Raw genomic sequence first — 19113 nt, forward strand, 5'->3', positions numbered from 1 at the left:
TAAATACTGTAAACCCTCAACGTTATTACGATGTAGGCTTAATACAGTGTTTCCCATTGGTTTTTTCATGTGACTTTGTTGGCTCTATTTAGCATGATATTCATATTTTTGAATTGAAAACGTTTCAGAATACAATAACAATTGCACGAATGTTGTGAACGTCGTAGTTAGATTATGTTACAACATAACGTAAAAACAATGTTACAGCAACGCTATTTGATTAAAGTGAGAGTCTCATGGGTATATGTAAAGCATGCATGCCAATCACGACATAATGTTTACAACTATTTTACAACAATACAACAACATATCGACACTTGTCATATACAGCTACAATAAATATGGTAGTTTTAGTGTATAATGGCCCTTGATGGCATATTGAATCGAAGAAATGTTGTATTGAAACGAATTGAAATACAACTTAACTACTATTATAGATGATACTTTATAATTAAAGCCTCATTAGATTATAAGTTGTTTTTTACATTACAAAAATAAGCATAACATAATTTCATGAAAAGAACTCAAACTTTTGAATAGGTATAATTTCTTCGAAATATAAATTGTAAATATTTTTTCGGATAGACTCCTTATTCTAAATTATATTTAAAATATTATGTTTAGCTGTATGTTAACTTATCTGACCCTGAAAATAAACAATTTATATTGGCCTATGTTTAAGAGAAGTCGTACACATTAAAGTTAGACACAAACTGCGTCGAATCCATCGCCGCTGTGTGTGCAGCCAGCTGCTGCTTGCACTGAAAACGATTCATCGCTTGCGCCTCGTCGTCGCGTTGCGGTCTTCGTGAAATTGCCCGGTAAAAAGTAATGGCACCGACCAGCTCATTCCCAGTCACTCTGGTAGCTGGCAGCAACATATGATATTTTATAAAATACAGACATTTTATTTGAAATATATGCCTACATATATGCCTACGGAAGTTGGTCTAGAGTTCTGGTTTAAATTTGCTATCAATTGTATTGCAGGCCATGCCACACTTATTATTATTATTATTATTATTATTATTATTATTATCATTATCATTATCATTATCATTATCATTATCATTATCATTATCATTATCATTATCATCATTATTATTATTATTATTATTATTATTATTATTAATATTATTATTGTTATTATTATTATTATTATTATTATTATTATTATTATTACTTTTATCCATTATCGTCATCATTATCATCCTCATCATCATTTTTATCGTAACGAAATGCACCAACACTAAACGATAGGCCTACACTGAAAGTGAAAATATCTATGGACATGAAGTGAGAGCAGTTAAACCTTCTGTCTAAACACATCTGATTGCTTTCGTTTTCGTTTTTTGTAGCGTCTTCAAAACAGGTGTCTATCACTTAAGTCATTGCTATATTCTTAATACTTGTGGTTTTTTTTTTAAGTTTGTTTTGTAATTGTCCTTAATTCTTATGATGTAAATGTAATTCGCTATTCAGCCGTTTTGCTTGCCATGTCTTATGTTTTTAATTATTTTGACTTGGATTGAATAAATACCATTATATATATTCGTTGTGTCCAGTGGTCTATATATCATATATAAGCTAATACAAATACAGCACATAGACCTATATATTTTAGGAAGCAATCTGAAATAGTAGTGAAGCGAATGCATGAATAAAAAAATAAAGAACATAAATACTTAGGAACGACTTTAGATAGTAAATTTTATTCACTATTAACAACTCCCTGGTGTAAATAATACGAAGAAACGGCAAGTAAAATAATCGGTAGAAATGTAAATGTTATTGACAAGATATAAACGTGATGTGATTAGCCAAATTAAGAAGATTATGGAAGATACTTCCACACACAGGCAATAAATATGTTGTAAATAACTCAGGCAGACTCCGTCCATTGAAATGCAAGAGAACACAATGCAGGAAATCTTTGTTCATAATTCAACTCATGTTTACAATTCAACTTTTCAGAGATAGTTTGTTTATTGTTCTGTATATTTTCATAAGTCTTTCATATGTTATTTTTTAAGTGCAACTAATCCTTGTGTTTTATTTATTTCGCATACTGTATTATTGATGTACTGTAGTTAAGCATCAAGGAAACCAAATTTCATGTTCGCCTTGGTTTATGGTTATGACAATACGTTTATAATTATTATGTTATCTAAATATACATATAGGCCCAAGAGGCCACTTAGGAAGGATACGCTGATGCTTATTAAATTTGTATCTCTGCCACAACATTCAGCCATTGTTTATCATAGCCGATTTCCCACAGTCGGTCCCGCTTAATTTTTCTTCAATTTTTTTTGAATTTGTATAATTAACGAAAATTGATTTTTAAAAATGAACGCATTGTTCAGTTTATAGGGATGAAATGGGTTAATTGTAAAAAATAAAAAACTTAGACCACAGTTATTTAGATTTTACAGTACACTATGGGTCTAATTGTTTACGGATGAAATGGGTCCACATTATTTAGTTTTCATGTGTAAAATGGTCCATTAGGTCTACATAGTAAGATTTGCTCATCAAATAAGTCACAATTTGTAAAATCGTCCACATTATTTAGTTTACGCATGAAAGCTCAATTTTTTAAAAGATGGATCCATTTCAATTAGATTTTAGGTGTAAAATAGGTACAATTTTTTTTAATGGTCCACATATTCAGTTTACACTCATTGAATGGGTCCACATTTTATAAGATAGGTTGATATACATTAATTAGACTTTATGCGTAAAATAGTTAAAACATCTTTAAAATGGGTCCAGATTATTTAGTTTTTACGTGTAAACTGGGTCCACCGGGTCCACATTAGTTAGATTTACGCATACAATGGCTCCCAATTTTTAAATGGTCCATATTATTCAGTTTATATTGAAATGGGTCCGCGATTTCTTTAAAAATGGGTCCAAAAATGGATAAAAAAAAAATAAATAAAAAATTGACCTAGGCTTGCTTCTACCTTTTATATATACCTGATACATCTTCTATCAAATAGACCCTTTTGTTTTGTGCGGCCTTTTGTGATGCTCAACGCCCTCCAATTATTTATTTTGCAACATCTGGTGATCTGGTGTATTATATTTAAATTTAATACCCTTAAAATACATTTTGTTTAAGTCTGAGAGTGACATTAACCCACATTTAATTGCAATCTTAGCCCCAGCCATGGTGGGGTTGAAATTGAAAGAAACTCCACTTTGACTGTACTGTAAAGTTTAAGTATGATAGTGCAATTCCCAAGCATCCAGAATTGCCACATCATATTGTTTTCCTCATTCCTAGTCATAGTAGAAAAAGTGTCAACTGTAGATGCCTGGAAAGTCCACATCGTGGATGTGGACTTTTCTAATGCTCATCTCTGACTCCCATTTTTTTTTGCAGCAATTTAAAATTAAGACCTTGAAGACCATTTTTCAAGTCTGAGAGTGCCATTTCAGACATCCAGGATTGCCATACTCTTAAATATTTTCAACCTCAGCCCCAAATCTCCTAGTACTTGACTCCCCTCTGATAAAAATCATTCATAAAAAGAAATATTTAGGTGTATGATATTGCAATTTTCAGGCATCTAAAATTGCCACAGCATAGGCCTCTGTTTTTGCTTCAGTCCCATCCTTGGTGGGGCTGCTGATGTTAATATGGATTTTATGATGGTCATCCTTCTCTTCTATTTTTGCAACAAATAATCTGATATATTATATTTAAAATTAATTAAAATTAATAATAGAAAACCAAGTCCGAGAGTGACATTTCGAGGCTTCCAGAGTTGCCAAATCCTTAATTTGTTCAACCTCAGCTCCACCCATATTTTGTGATGGTCCAGCCACAACTGATCAACTGTGCTATTTTTAACTGTTTTGAGAAGTATTAAGCTGCTATGAGGAGTTTTAGCGCATAATTATTATCATTTTTTTAATTGAAAAACAAGAAAAATCTCCCGTTTTAGATTAGAGGTGTTGTGTCCTACGTGTACTTGTAAGTTGCGACGGATTATTACTATTATTATCATCATCATCATCTCATCACTCTGTATAAACAAACATGTTTCGGCAAATCATTTGCCATCTTCAGTGAAACGATTGCTAACATGCAATATCCTTTATAAAGGGAGTGAACAACTGTGAAGCATTGTATTTTAAATAAATGTAAATTGGACCATAGCTATTTGAAACAAACAACATGACATTGCATTTTAAAGAATCGATTGGACCGTAACTGTAGGAATTCATTTTCAAAGAAGTGGAAAACAAACTTCCATTCCTTGATGTTTTAGTGTCAAATCTGCTAATGGGTCCACCCAAACCAATGTATATCGAAAAACATACTTTCACAGGATTACTAAATTTGTTCAGTTTTTGCACTTTTTCATAAAATTGCATTGATCCCTACTTAAGGCTTTAATTGTTATTCTTAGAAAAAATATGTTTCCATTGCATATAATTGACAAAAATATTTCTAGATATCTTGTTTTTATTCACTCCGATATAAAAAAAATACGAACGAAAAATCGGACGACACCTTGAATATCCGTTATTTTAAGTTGCCCTACACTGGTCCATTTTCTAAAGTTATTTTACATACTGTAAGATCAATTCATTAACAAAACAGTTTTGCAATGACGCCTTATCTGAGGACATTATGATAATCTATTGTGGAAATTTTATAGAGGTTTATCTTATTTTTAAATAAAATAATAATAATAATAATAATAATAATAATAATAATAATAATAATAATAATTATTATTATTATTATTATTGTTGTTATTGTTATTGTTATTGTTGTTATTATTATTATTATTATTATTATTATTATTATTATTATTATTATAAAATGCTCCGTAACACCTTGGGCCATGGATATTCCCAAAACTTATAACATTATCAGTAACATGATGTGTCATAATCGTTTACCATATAAGGAAATTCAAAATGTTGTGTGGACTAATGTCCCAGGTGCCAGGACATTTGGGTCTTCAAAATTTATTGTAATAGCCTAATATCATGACGTTAAAGAAGCCCGGAGTATTCGTTCCAGTATTTAAGAATAGATTCATTTTTGTTTTGGGGTAGCTTTTTGGTTGAGATCTTGTTATGTCTCTCGTTAATGACATAACAGTCATATCGTTCATAACGGTTCAATGAAATTATAATTGTAAGTCGCCAAATGAGAGATAGAAGCATTTTAATTAGGAATTTAAAAATCCGCAATATGATCCGGAAAATGAAAGCAGCAGACGGCGTCGTTCGTCGACCTGTCGTACGATACGACGCAGTGTTGCCCGGCCTTACGTTATACTTATGTTATACTTTATTACTTCCGCCAAGGAGGTTATTCACCCCTGTCTGCCTGTCTGTCGATCTGTTAGAAGATTACGAAAAATCTAAGGAATGGATCATCAACACATTTAGTGGAATGGTATATAATAATTTAAGAAAGGGATGATCATCTTTTGGGAAGAAAAGGTCAAAGAACAAGCTAAGGTCACAGAAATTCGTTTTTCCCCTTGAACTTATACCCTTCGAGCATAAAAGAAAACAATACGCCGCCTGCGTACTGTTCGCAGTAGGGAGCTTTCTATTTGTGCGACGACGCGACGCTAGAACGTACATTTCTCTGCATACGTAGATTTGGCCAAATTGCGTTCCAGAATCTACTCAACGAGGTGAACTTAACGTTCTCGCATGCGCAGATGACTTTTAGTGACGTCATTACGTTCTACGTCCTACCGTCGCACAGTGGGCCAGGGCGAAATCAAAGTGTGCCAAAAGTCCATTTTGGTGACTATGGCTTTTACACCCTTTTTCACATGATTGAAGAAGGGTATACCCTGGTGAATTTTTCCTGAAAATATTTTACATTTTAACGAATTTTAAGGTATTTTTCAACAAATGTCGGAAATTTCTCTATAAATATTTCAAATGCTATAATTGACTATATTATATCAAAACACGTTTTTTTTCTTACAGAAAATTCGGAATTACTTTAAAATGTACACGTTTCTTGTATATAAATTGGGGAACACAAATATATGTTTTGGTTTAAATTTGAAGTTTGCATCAATAATAAATCGTTGTTTAAACGACAGAAGAAATATTTAAAAGCATATTTTTAGCAAAATAGGAGAGAAAGTTTAGATTCATGTGGATTCATGCTTTTATTTTTACATCACCATCTTCAGTATAGCCTTAGCTTTATCATGGTACCAAATTTAGCTGCTACTTTTTGCAACTTTGCGAGCTAGATGCACTTTTATCAGTCTTGTTTTCGTACATTTGAGACACAGTTTAATTAGAGCAAACCGCAATCAGTAGGGATGTACGCGCTTCTACTCAACCAGTTTATGCAAAGCGTGGGAAAAACACTTCAAAAATTGACAAACTGCTCGTGATTTAACAGTAGCAAATCTTGTTTAGAATACTTTATTAAATTTTGAGCAGCCTAATAATCCAAATATATATCATAATGAAGATGATATCTACAAGCAGGCCTATATCTAGGCGTCAATTGTTTTTAACTTTATTCAAAGACATCCAAGACTTTGAAAAGCTTTGAAAAAACTACCTCGCGAGTAGTAACGACCTTCCAAACAAACAATGCTACGTTATGATAACGTGACAATAGTGTTACAGTTTTGTGTTGAAAACTTTATTTTGTAGAACCATAAATACGTACTGAACATAATTTCACAACGTTTGCACGTTCCTACAACATTGTGTAAACGTTATTTTGTGACATACCTAACCACAACGTTCGCCACGAACGTTATAAGAACATAAACACGTGTTTGCTGGGTTTCTAAAAAAAAAAATCGTGGCTTGACAACAGGATTCCATTTTCGGATGAAGTTATTAATGTTTTGACACAGAACAGAAACATTCTTTCCAAACCACCAGAAAACCCACAAGAGACTTATAAACAACCCAAACCGGGATGTCCTATCGAAGTATGGGAGGATCTTTCAGAGAGTTCGCACAAGAGTAAAGTACAAGAGATGTTGACATAAAATGTACGCATTTAAAAAATGTAAAATTAGGATGTCTGGTATTATTATGAATTTTAATTTCGATTTCGATTCATTAAAAAAAAAAACCATTTATATTTACTGTAAGATTAACAATAGGAAATTTAATGTTGGCCTAAAACACTTTTTATCCCCGTCCAATCAGAAAAATATATTTTGATGACGTCATGGAAAATACAAAAAGTTTCCCACAGAAGTTCTTTTGTCCCAAACCTCCCTAAACATTAAAAAAAATCATTGCAATATGAACTTGTTTTGGTATTACAATGAAAACTGACATCGTCCAATCAGAAAACAGTACAAAAATGACGTCATATAAATTTGAAAATGCTTTTATTGAATTCTACGGGTATGCAAACCTCTAGATAAGTCTTATATTCGTTTAGATTAGCTTCTGTAATGAGTAATTAATTTTGGCACACTTTGACTTCAGTCTGGCCCACTGTGATCGTCGTGCAATCGAAAGGTTCCTAGTATCCAGGCTCAAGGCGGAGGTAGTTGGGCATGCTAAGAAGTGACTCGGTGCCTGAATTGGGAATAAGCTGTAAGCTCAATAGGTTAATCGCGCTTGGATGATGGAAATTCCCAAAGCATTTTCTTCAGAAATATAATATCTCTACTAACCATCTAATTCTAACATGTGATCACTCTCACCATATGAGGTGAAGAATGTGTATCGCCAAAGGTGGACTATGGGATCATAATATCCTCGGTGATTATTCGGTACTTTCCCCTTGAAGTGTTATACGTTAGCTATTGTCTCGGCAATAATTTGAATATCACTAGAATAAATATTTTTTTCGGGGTTACGGTAGGTTAAGCTTATTTGTTCTCATGATAATAATTAAAGAGCCCTTATCGAAAAATGTTCCCTTACTCATTTAATTTCAAGTATTTATTCGACCAATGCACAACCATAGGTACAAAACAAATTTAATCAGGGACAGCTGAAGCAATAGGACTATGGGATCATGATATCCTCGGTGATTATTCGGTACTTTCCCCTTGAAGTGTTATATGTTAGCTATTGTCTCGGCAATAATTTGAATACCACTAGAATAAATAATTTTTTCGGGGTTACGGTAGGTTAAGCTTATTTGTTCTCATGATAATAATTAAAGAGCCCTTATCGACAAACTTTCCCTTACTCATTTAATTTCAAGTATTTATTTAAAGTTACAAATTGGTTTAAATTAAACAAGCTCTCCCTTAATATTTCAAAAACAAATTTTATTCTGTTCAATTATAAAATTAAAGCTTCTATTAATGACCACATTTGTATGGATAATTATAATAGGGGCCTATATCTCGTGTCAACGAAACTAAATTCCTTGGTTTTACAATAGATAAAAAATTAACTTGGAAACCTCACCTTAATAGAATTAGTAATATTTCATGAAACATTGGCATTATGAATAAACTCAAATACACACTCTAATATACTAATAACTAATAACTTATATTACTAATATACTAATAACTTTATATAATACCTTAGTTTTACCGTATATGTCATATTGTAATTTAATTTGGGCCGTAACTATCGGTAAATTTAAAAACCTTATGTCCATGGACAAGCTTTGAATCTACACATATTGATCACCTGTTCAAATTACAAAAGAGAGCCTTAAGAATTTGTGATGGTTTATCATTTCAATATCACACTAAACCTTTATTTTTTTAAGTTTAATGTTTTGAATATCTACGACATTAATAAACTTCAAACGGCTCTATTTATGTATCGTATTCACAATTTTAATTATTCCCCTCATATTTCTTCTTTATTTGTTAAATCATCTGATAACCATGCATATAACACTAGACATGCAGATAATTACTTAACTGAAACTTTCACTACAAATCTTAAAAGCAACTCAGCTTTATATACTGGTCCCAACCTTTGGAATACTCTCTCGATTTCTTTGAAGAACAAACCATCCATTGAAAATTTTCAATCTTCACTCAAGAAGTCTTTGGTGTCTATATATGGTGAGTAATTGCCGAACATGCGTGATCGAATCTTGAATCGGCTACTTGCATTATATTCCATTCCATATAGTATATGTTTTATTCATTTATTGATTTACGTATTTAATTATTTACTTATTATTATTATTATTATTATTAATATTATTATTATTATTACTATTATTAACAGTACATATTTCTTGAATATATATATATACATGTATGTATGTGTGTATGTGTGTGTATGTATGTGTATATGTGTATATATATATGTGTGTGTGTATGTATGTATGTATGTATATATATAGGCCTATATGTATATATATTTATATATATATATTAATCATAATGTTGTACATGGAGGTCAACCTTAAAGTTCTTTGAACTTTTTTGACCTTCATCCACACACGTTTATTTTTATATTATTTAAGTAATTTTAGCTATATTATTGTATGTTTAATTGTATATGATTTGATGTGTGTGGAAAAATTAAATAACAAACTTACCTTCTACTCTTTTTTCCATTTCTTTTTCCCCCTTTCCTTTATTTCCTTTACCTTTACTTCCCTGTAATTTCTTTCTTTACCTTTACTTCCCCAACCCTTTTTCCTCCTTACATTTTTCATTTTTTTGTGTTTTCATGTTTAATGTTTGCAACATTTTATCCTGATGTTTAAAATTAAATTAATTTCTGGTTTTATGTTCAATATCTCAATTCTCATTAAGCTTAAAGATAATAAACAGGATATTGATAAATCTCGTTTTCTATTATAAAAACTGGAAATTTGCTGTCATCTGAACGAAAATTCGACTGCATTATATTTGTTCTTGTTTATTATTATTATTATTATTATTATTTTTATTATTACATTTTTTATTATTTGTATTGTTATAGTTGTAATTTCACTCTTATATTCAAACGCATGGTTGTTGCCATCATTCTTCATTTTTCTTAGAATTATCATCATCATTGTTAGTATTATTATTATTATTATTATTATTATTATTATTATTATTATTATTATTAATATTATTATTATTATTATTATTACCATCATCATAATTATTTAACCACCCCTGAACAGGAACTAGATTGTGGCGCTATAAAATATTCGATTTTGACTGGATTGGATTATTATGATGATAACAACAAAATGAAGGATGAACGTAGCTTCTTAATGAAATACGTCATCCAGTTCTTATAATGCCACTTGAATAAAGATGGGATTAACTGTAGTGGCTTCATTTCTTTAGTATTGTAGGCCCTACTTTATCGGGATAATAAAGGATTTGCTGTAGAATGTAGACTTCCAAAAATGTATCGGAAGTGTATCCTGTAGCATTAATTTATAATTGAAACGGACAAGTTAAATAAAATAAGTAGCTTTTACATGTAGGATGTAGGATGGAACACAAACTGTTCTTAATAAAGTGGGGCTATAGCTTGTGTAGGGGTCTTAATAGCTTAGTCATTAAGATACTTGACTTCTAATCTCACGGTTCTAGGTTCAAATCCGCGATTAAAAACAACTGTAAGCTTCATACTTCGTGGAGACTTTTCATAAAATTAGCTAATTTTTGGAAGAGAAGGAAATCAATTTCAAAAAAACAAAATCGGCGTTAAAATGACCTTTAAAACACATAAATGTTATTAGGCCTACTATACTTTATAAATGTTGTAGAGTTGTTTTATGGAACTATTTGATAAAATATTAATTACACGGCCTACTGTTGGTAGGCCTATACTTGAGCTTCAAAAGTGCTGGTAAACGGAGCAGTATTGCTGGTTTTTCCGCTTTGGGTTAGTTTGTATGTTATTTACTTGTTTAGTTTTCCGATTTTATTTATTTTCCGCCCTTGAGTATTTCTTAAAATGGATATGAGCGCTATTCAAGTCTTATTTATCATTATTATTTATTATATATATTCAAGGATTTTTATTTCTAATGTATTTAGGCTTTTATCAAAATGCACTTAATCGAGATCAAACTATTATTATTATTATTATTATTATTATTATTATTATTATTATTATTATTATTATTAAGGATAATGGAATCAGAATAATATGTCTGACACGTTTAGTCATTAAGACACCCATTTAAGCCTGAAACCTGACCTGTTAAATATATTATTAGGCCTACACAATGTAAGAATAGGAAATTAAATGTTTATATATTTATTTTGCTAAATAACATATTTTTCTTTATAATTCAGTGATGACGTCATCACTTTCATTTGCACTGAATTTTCCTATTCCCGACTGAACACTAATTCGATATTTGCATCTCGTGTGCCAAAAGCTCAAAGCTGTGGTGATTTTACATCGCGGCGAATATTTCGTTGCTAGGGCAAGCAATGTATTCGAATCTCAACATTAAACATATCGAATTTGCAAATTTCCGTATTTACCCAACAATAGCTTAGAAGAAATCATTTTATAATAAGCTGGATATATTATCATGTCATTTGTTTAATATCCCCATAAGTGAAGAAAGAATACCGTAGCCTAGCAAAACTGTGTTCTTGACCTTTCGTCTTAACCTTTCATCTTGAGACATTCTCAACACCGTCACAATTCTTCTCAGAATTTCAAGTCATGCTTTCAATATTGATATTGAAAAAAGTGACCATTAAAAATATTAGCTTTTTTGTGCCTAATAATAATATTTTGTAAATCGGCAAGAAAAATACAGAAAGCAAACATTGCGATTACTCGCGTGATCAGATATGATTTTTACTAACGCTTGATGTGAAAAAAAAACAATATTTTGAATTAATTTTTTCTTAGTTAACGTATTAAGTACCTTGATTAAAACGAATTTTGGAAAAACCCAAAGAATTTTGTTACTGACGTAGTATTTCACAACGTGACTTGTAAGACGGTCAGTGACTTGTAATCCCGGAAATCCCTGTCTCTTATACACATCTAGATGTGTATAAGAGACAGGGAAATTTGCTGTCATCTGAACAAAAAACATATCGAATTTGCAAATTTCCGTATTTACCCAACAATAGCTTAGAAGAAATCATTCTATAATAAGCTGGATATATTATCATGTCATTTGTTTAATATCCCCATAAGTGAAGAAAGAATACCGTAGCCTAGCAAAACTGTGTTCTTGACCTTTCGTCTTAACCTTTCATCTTGAGACATTCTCAACACCGTCACAATTCTTCTCAGAATTTCAAGTCATGCTTTCAATATTGATATTGAAAAAAGTGACCATTAAAAATATTAACTTTTTTGTGCCTAATAATAATATTTTGTAAATCGGCAAGAAAAATACAGAAAGCAAACATTGCGATTACTCGCGTGATCAGATATGATTTTTACTAACGCTTGATGTGAAAAAAAAACAACAATATTTTGAATTAGTTAACGTATTAAGTACCTTGATTAAAACGAATTTTGGAAAAACCCAAAGAATTTTGTTACTGACGTAGTATTTCACAACGTGACTTGTAAGACAGTCAGTGACTTGTAATCCCGGAAATACCATGAAAATTATCTGATTGGTTGAAAGTAGACCACAGAGATAGACATCCGTAGATCAGTTCTCGTATATAAAACTGCAACTGATGGAACTTACGTTAGTAGTACGCGCTGGTGCTTTCAAAAAGCAACCTAAAGTTGTTGATATCCGTAGCAACTTGGTGAGTTTAGAATGATTGTTTTTTTTTTTTGTTTTTTTTGTTTTTTTTTCAAAATTAGATAAAGCTTGAAAATACAATAATAGTACTTTTCAAACATTATACAAATATTCCTCCTTAATTAAAATGTATTTTAAAATACATTTTTATGTATTTTAAAATGTATTTTTGCAGAAGCGAAGCTGATCCTAGATTTAGAAATTGTGTCGATCGGGCTTGAGTAAAATAACTTTATTTTTAATGTTAACTTACAATATACCAATTGTCATTGTTTATAATTTTATTTTATTATTTTATAAGTCTAAGTCTAACGCATGTATGAGTAGCTAGTTAGTTCAATCTCAGTTGGTGATTAAATCAATTTGTAGGACACATTGGTAGTAGATGTTGCCATATTCCTCAAGTCACAATTATTCTCAGTACTTTCCTGATCATAATTGACTAATATTACGAAATGCCCTTGATCCACCTATTGGTCCTAGGCCTAAAATGTACATCACGTTTTAATTTCTACGAAAACTTGCAAATATGATGTTAATGCGCATGACCAGAGAACTTCACTATCATTGAAAGAAACGTTAACAAATAATCTTAATTGATAATATGTTTTGCTTCTGAATGACTACAGTCAACAGAATACTTTGTGAAATTCTTTTAGGCTAAAGACCCACTTGTTCTTGAACTCTAAATAAAGATATTTAAGTTCTAAACTCACTTAACCTTGTATAAGTCCATCTAAGTCACCGCGAGAGAACTAAATGGGTCCAGACACAAATGTATTCAAATTAGACAGTTGATCCAAAGACGGGTTTAGATTATCTTTTAGATATTTATAAACTCTATACAGTAACTTTAAAATAAAGTTATTTGATTTACATCATAGTATTCTCTACATAGTTTAAATTATTGTTTTAAAACTTAAAAAGTTCAATGCCAAAATACAATACAAGATTTAAGTATGCTAATAATTTGTACCTACGTAACAAAAATAACATAGCCACTGGCCAGTTTGCAATGTCATTTGCAGGTGCGAAACTCTGGAATAACCTGCCCTGTGATTTAATAAGCAATTAGTAGAGCTCCGCATAGTACACTATAGGAAAATTATTATACGAAGTTTAGATTTAATGCTTGGAAAAAAAAAATTGCTTGAAATTTTTGAATGCATTAAATCTAACCTAAGTATAATAATTTTCCATTTAGTGTAGCTTTATAAGTCAATCGCCGTCTTTTAATTTTAGTTTTTTTTATAACCAACTGTTGTAGCAGTCATCGGTTGCTATAGTGATATGATCAGTATACGTGTGCGTATTTTACATTTAGCTGTGCGTATGTTGAATTTTGCTCCTGCAGTACGCGTTTAACTACACATCAATAGTACGTCAGTACGGATACGATGAATAACTATTGTAATTTGTATTGTGTTAGAAAGAACTTGTTTGTAATGCTATTTTGATAGACTTTCGCCAAAGAAATAAACATTTCAGCATTCGAGAGAGAATACAGTCACTGACGTCCTTTTTGGTCGGTGCATGCAGACAGGTAAAATCGTGCGATGATTTCATAACTAGGCTACGGCCTAGTAGTAGCCTAGTAGGAGGAGGCCTGGGCGGCCTCCTGCCTGGCCGTAGGCCTACATCTAGATTCGTTCCTTGAGTCTTGTCCTATTAAATGTCCAGTTTGTTGTGTTTATGAGGGTCCATTGATTCAATGAATTCCTTAATTGTTCATACTTAATATTGAATTTGAAGTTACTTTCTTCGGGTTCTAATTAAGCCTGTTTTACGAAAGTATTTTCAATTACAATTCAATTTTCGTCGCGGTGCGCGATGTCTTCGCGGTGACGAAAAAATGAGGATTTTTTTTTGCACACGAGCCTAAAAAATCAAGCCGAGCATCCACTAATTGAAAAATTAGTGGACGGTGGCGAATAGGCAAATAAAATTGGGAGTTACAGTGATGACGTCACAATTGACTTATAATAGATTTGATATAATAGTCTTAATATTATTCTATACGTTTTGTCAATTATTCAAAGATTTCATACTGTACATTTTCATTATCATTATGATTTTAATCAACAGGTGTGCGTACAAACATGAGTATCAGAAACATATATCGTTCCACGACACAGACGAAGGTAGACCCCATTAGCGATGATGACAAGATTGCCATCACGGGGATTGGATGCAGGTACGGCGATGGAGTGGCGGGTCCTAGGGAGATTTGGGATATGTTGAAAGAGAAGAGAGACTGCACAGGCCCACCTCCACCCAATCGGTTTGACAAATCAATCTTCTTCTTTCCCGGTGAAAAGAAAAAAGGGAAAGTGTACACCAAAGCTGGTGGGTATCTGAAACAGAATCCTGAGATGTTTGATCGACAATTCTTCAAAATGTCTCCAGGTAAGTCGTTATTATCTATTTATAGAAGAGTAATTTTTCATTTGATGAATTTAGTCATAACCGTACCGTACATGAACAAAACTGATAATGTCATTAAGAGTACCGACCAGACGGATGTGGATTACCAATAAGCTAACATAATATCTATTAAAGTGGCTCTCCGGGGCTATTGAAAATACATATTCAACATGCTTATATATAAGCTTAGCTTTTAATTTTATCTATTTCTTTAGTAGATAAAAAACTATACATAAACAATGATGTCTGACTACCAAGAAATCCTTTATTAGAAATAAATAACGGCATGGACCAACTACTATACAAAAAACCCCTCTAAATATAATAGTACAGTCTAATAATTGAAAGATCTGAGTTTTCTAGATCTGAAAATATCTGAGTTTTCTAGAACTAGAAAACTTAGATCTGAGATCTGAGTTTTCTAAATCGGATGTTTCTAGACAACCCATTGTCAAAATATATAAAAGAGTACCTACTGGTTCAAACCTGTCAGAATTACCAACACGTAACTTTAAATGCAACAACTCTATTTCATGAGAGCTCCAAGTGTGGACTTAACTACCGATATTCAGTTGAATATTGTTAGTATAGTCAATTGACCAATCATAATATCTTATTTGGAAAGTGCACTTTTACATCATAAGGAGTTCAAATAAGGTCAAGTACATCCAAAACAAATGAAATAAAAATATGCTCATAATCATACTAGTGTATTATGTAGAGTAGTACAAAGTGCAATCAAATTAATAATTACTTATTGTTCTGATTTTACTCCTCTTTTCTCATGCATTGGCTGTAGGCCTATAACAAAAAGTATGAGCAGAACATTCTCGATCATTTTTAATTGTTATCAATGAGATGTTCAAGTATTGTTCTTTCTACCTTTTCTGATGATACTGTCTGAAAAACAGGGAGTATTTTTAACTTCCCTTAACAGTGGCGGACCGGGGAATTTAAAATAAAAGTGCCCGGAGAGTGTTTTACAGACTTTTTTAATTTACAGGCCTAAAGAACCCCGCCTCTGCTCAGAATATAACTGGCCATCTTTAATTGCAATTTTTTTAATTCATCAATATTTGCATATTCATTGAACGCCATATAGCGGATGTGTAATGAATATTTGTATTTTATCAACAATATTTTTCAGTAGCATACTGTTTTTAAATTAGTATAGTAAATTATTTGAGATAACGTGACTTCATAAGTAAGTATCCATTGAGGTATTTGTAAATACGTCTTTTTCAACTCATCTCCCTATTCTTTAAGGACGAAATTTCATAAAATCCTCTTCTAGGTTGGCGCCGTCACTAGACGACGAGCCCTGGAAAATCTTTTTTGAGAGGTTTTTTTTGGGTTCCAGTCTCTAATCTTTGTCTTATTCAGTAAAAAAGTTGGGAAATCGATTTTGGCACCAATGGCGTTCCATATTACATATTTGCTTGGCGTTTCATAGCTAATACTAGGAAAACCTATAATTAGAGACTTGTGGCAAGTCTACTTCGTGTAGAAAATTCGATCAGACCAACGAGTTTTCCAGGAACTCGGAAAGCACCATTTTCAGCACCATTGGTAATTGTTTATCTCACCAGGGAGTTGTTAGAGTGACAACCCGGTATTAGACTCAATCAACGCTGCTTTAATATAATACGTTGCATTATGGTTTGTTTATTGTTATAGTTTATTGTTATAGTCTTTTTACTTAAGGTTGCTCTGAAAAGGGCCGTTTGTTTTGAAAATTTTCGGGGTTTTGATGACGTCATCGTCGATACGAGGCGTACTTAAAACCGAGGGTTCGTATAACTGGGGTACGTAAAAACGAGGTTCTACTCAACAATGAGATTATTCAAAGGCTTATCTTAGTGTTTTTGATGATTAAATACATTCCTTTAGGCCTATGCTTACTCATCATGTTGACTACAGCATAGTTACCAACCTGAGAGATTTGAAATGCGTGACTATACCTGTTGAATGGGGGGGGGGGGCGCCGCCAGGGTCCCCCCTTATCCTGGGGCGGAACCTCGGTGGGGGCCCGGGTTCTTGTCACATAATCAACGATGCGAGACGGTTGGTAACTATGACTACAGTGTTACAGAACAAACAGAATGCTTGGTAAATCTTTGCGTCATTATAATTCTTCATAATCTAAAACCTAATCGCCACGTCAGACCTTTAATAGGACCATTTTTTAAAATTATTATGGCAGAGTCAGTTTTAATTCTGTATTGTCATCTCAATCGAAACGAATCAAAAGAATGCAATCTAAATTGTTATGATTCATCAATTTGAATAGAAAACAGTTACACCATCTAGCCCCTCTTTATATAAAATACAGTAGTATTTCCCAGACTGACCTTACAATAGTTATCTTGTCAACGCATTATAGCGATAAAGCCAGTCTATTTCAGTTGAGATTTTTTTTTCTTTCTATATTCCATAGTTATCCATAGTTACTCAACTATCTAGGTATGCCTTTTATATAGTTATATTATTTCATTTGTTATGTTTAACTCAAATATTTAACAATAAAGTATTTGTAATTCTTTATTTTAAACGTTTTTATTTTTAACCTCGAAACCTTGTAGAAATAGTGTACCGGGATGGTGTCCGGCGGTATAGTTTTACCTGCAGTGAAGTAGGAACTTTTTTTGTACGGGAATCATATCAGGCCCGTAGCCAGGTCATTCAAGGAGAGGTTCTCTGGGCGTGGGGTCCAGGGGACTGCCTGAGGGCCCCGGTGGGGTCGGGGCGAAGCCCCCGAAGCCAGAGCAGTTTTTGTGTTTAATGGGTCTATATAATGTTATAAAAGCAGTTACGTGTTGAAAAAGATCTATGTAATAAAAGGTGGTAATATAATAAAATTGGAAAATATTTTCTGAGAATTGGCATTTTTATCACACCGAAAGACAAAAAAAAAACCTCATCGCACAATCAATATCAATATACTCAACACATTTATTATTATAAAACAAAACAAGCTATTATATAGGCCTATAAAGTAAATTACAAAGAATTATGTACTTATTATTATAATATATAAAACCTTTAAGAAGTTTTGTCTTGTATTAACTTAAATAATGAATCTTCCATTAGGCCTATATAAAAAAAAATAGAGTTGCCTGTTACAAAATAAAGTAGAAGCTGAACTTCTTCTTGACTCTCATCTTGTACACTGAAAATAATAGTACTATTTTTACTACATGGCCAAAAAAGCACAAATATTGTCATTACTACAACTGACAGGGCCATCGTTAAATTAAGTCAGATCCCAAAATATAGCATTATACTGAATACGTCATCTGACATCATGGGAACCTAAACTTTAATTACAATTATTTGTTTACTAGGCCTAATTCGAAATTATTTTTTTGACTTTAACCTAATACATACTGATTAATAATAGCTGAGATTTGATGCACATTTCAGAATTAATAATCGTTTTTAGTATCTTACTAAATATTTATTGTCTTCCAAATGAAATATGAATTATATATGAATTTTATAGAAATACAATTTCTACAGTATTAATCTTGTTTTTATATAGATAAATGTTCGATAAATACTATCTGTCATAAAACAAACGAAATTCAGAGCGTCTATTTTCATTCCAATCAATGGCGTTTGTAAACATGTGCACTGACGTCATCGTCTAATCCCAGGACTTTCGACGGCAAAGCTGGCCTGCCTGCCTAGGTCCCAGGCCAACCAATAATAATTTAACAAAATGTATCATTTTTTTTAAATATAGGCCTACGGCGCATCCTGTACATGCACTTCAACTTTTACAACAAAAGCTAGGCCTACGTCCTACTGTACTTAAGCCTAGGCCTATACTAGCTTGATGTCGTCGGGGTATAATTCTGTCTCTAAATACAGCGTGACCACTAGGAAAAATCAGAATTCAAGATTAGGTCTAAAAAATCCCAAGATTGCTTTTAAAAACCCAAGATTCGCAAAATATTAGTATATATACATAAACTTCATTTAAAAGTCCTTCATTTTAAAGCTTTTTCAATGAATTATATACTGTACAGTAT

At 32.0% G+C, this 19113-nt stretch overlaps 1 protein-coding gene and 1 long non-coding RNA gene across 2 annotated transcripts in view; one reads left to right on the plus strand and one right to left on the minus strand.

Annotated features, from left to right (window-relative positions):
• The window catches only part of LOC117109886, a 23739-nt gene extending 7366 nt beyond the window's left edge, over window positions 1–16373 (minus strand). Inside the window, exon 1 of the long non-coding RNA XR_004445604.1 lies at window positions 15556–16373. This is a non-coding gene — a long non-coding RNA (uncharacterized LOC117109886). The remainder of the gene's footprint in view (window positions 1–15555) is intronic.
• LOC117109885 (phthiocerol/phenolphthiocerol synthesis polyketide synthase type I PpsD-like) overlaps window positions 12567–19113 on the plus strand; it is a 17752-nt gene continuing 11205 nt past the window's right edge. The window contains exons 1-2 of the mRNA XM_033252343.1: window positions 12567–12659; window positions 14741–15061. Coding sequence (XP_033108234.1) covers window positions 14755–15061 — 307 coding nt within the window. The 5' untranslated portion in view covers window positions 12567–12659; window positions 14741–14754. The remainder of the gene's footprint in view (window positions 12660–14740; window positions 15062–19113) is intronic.

This window comes from Anneissia japonica, unplaced genomic scaffold, assembly GCF_011630105.1.
Source record: "Anneissia japonica isolate Jap-2015-1 unplaced genomic scaffold, ASM1163010v1 scaffold585_len4108843_cov191, whole genome shotgun sequence".
Classification (NCBI taxonomy): domain Eukaryota; kingdom Metazoa; phylum Echinodermata; class Crinoidea; order Comatulida; family Comatulidae; genus Anneissia; species Anneissia japonica.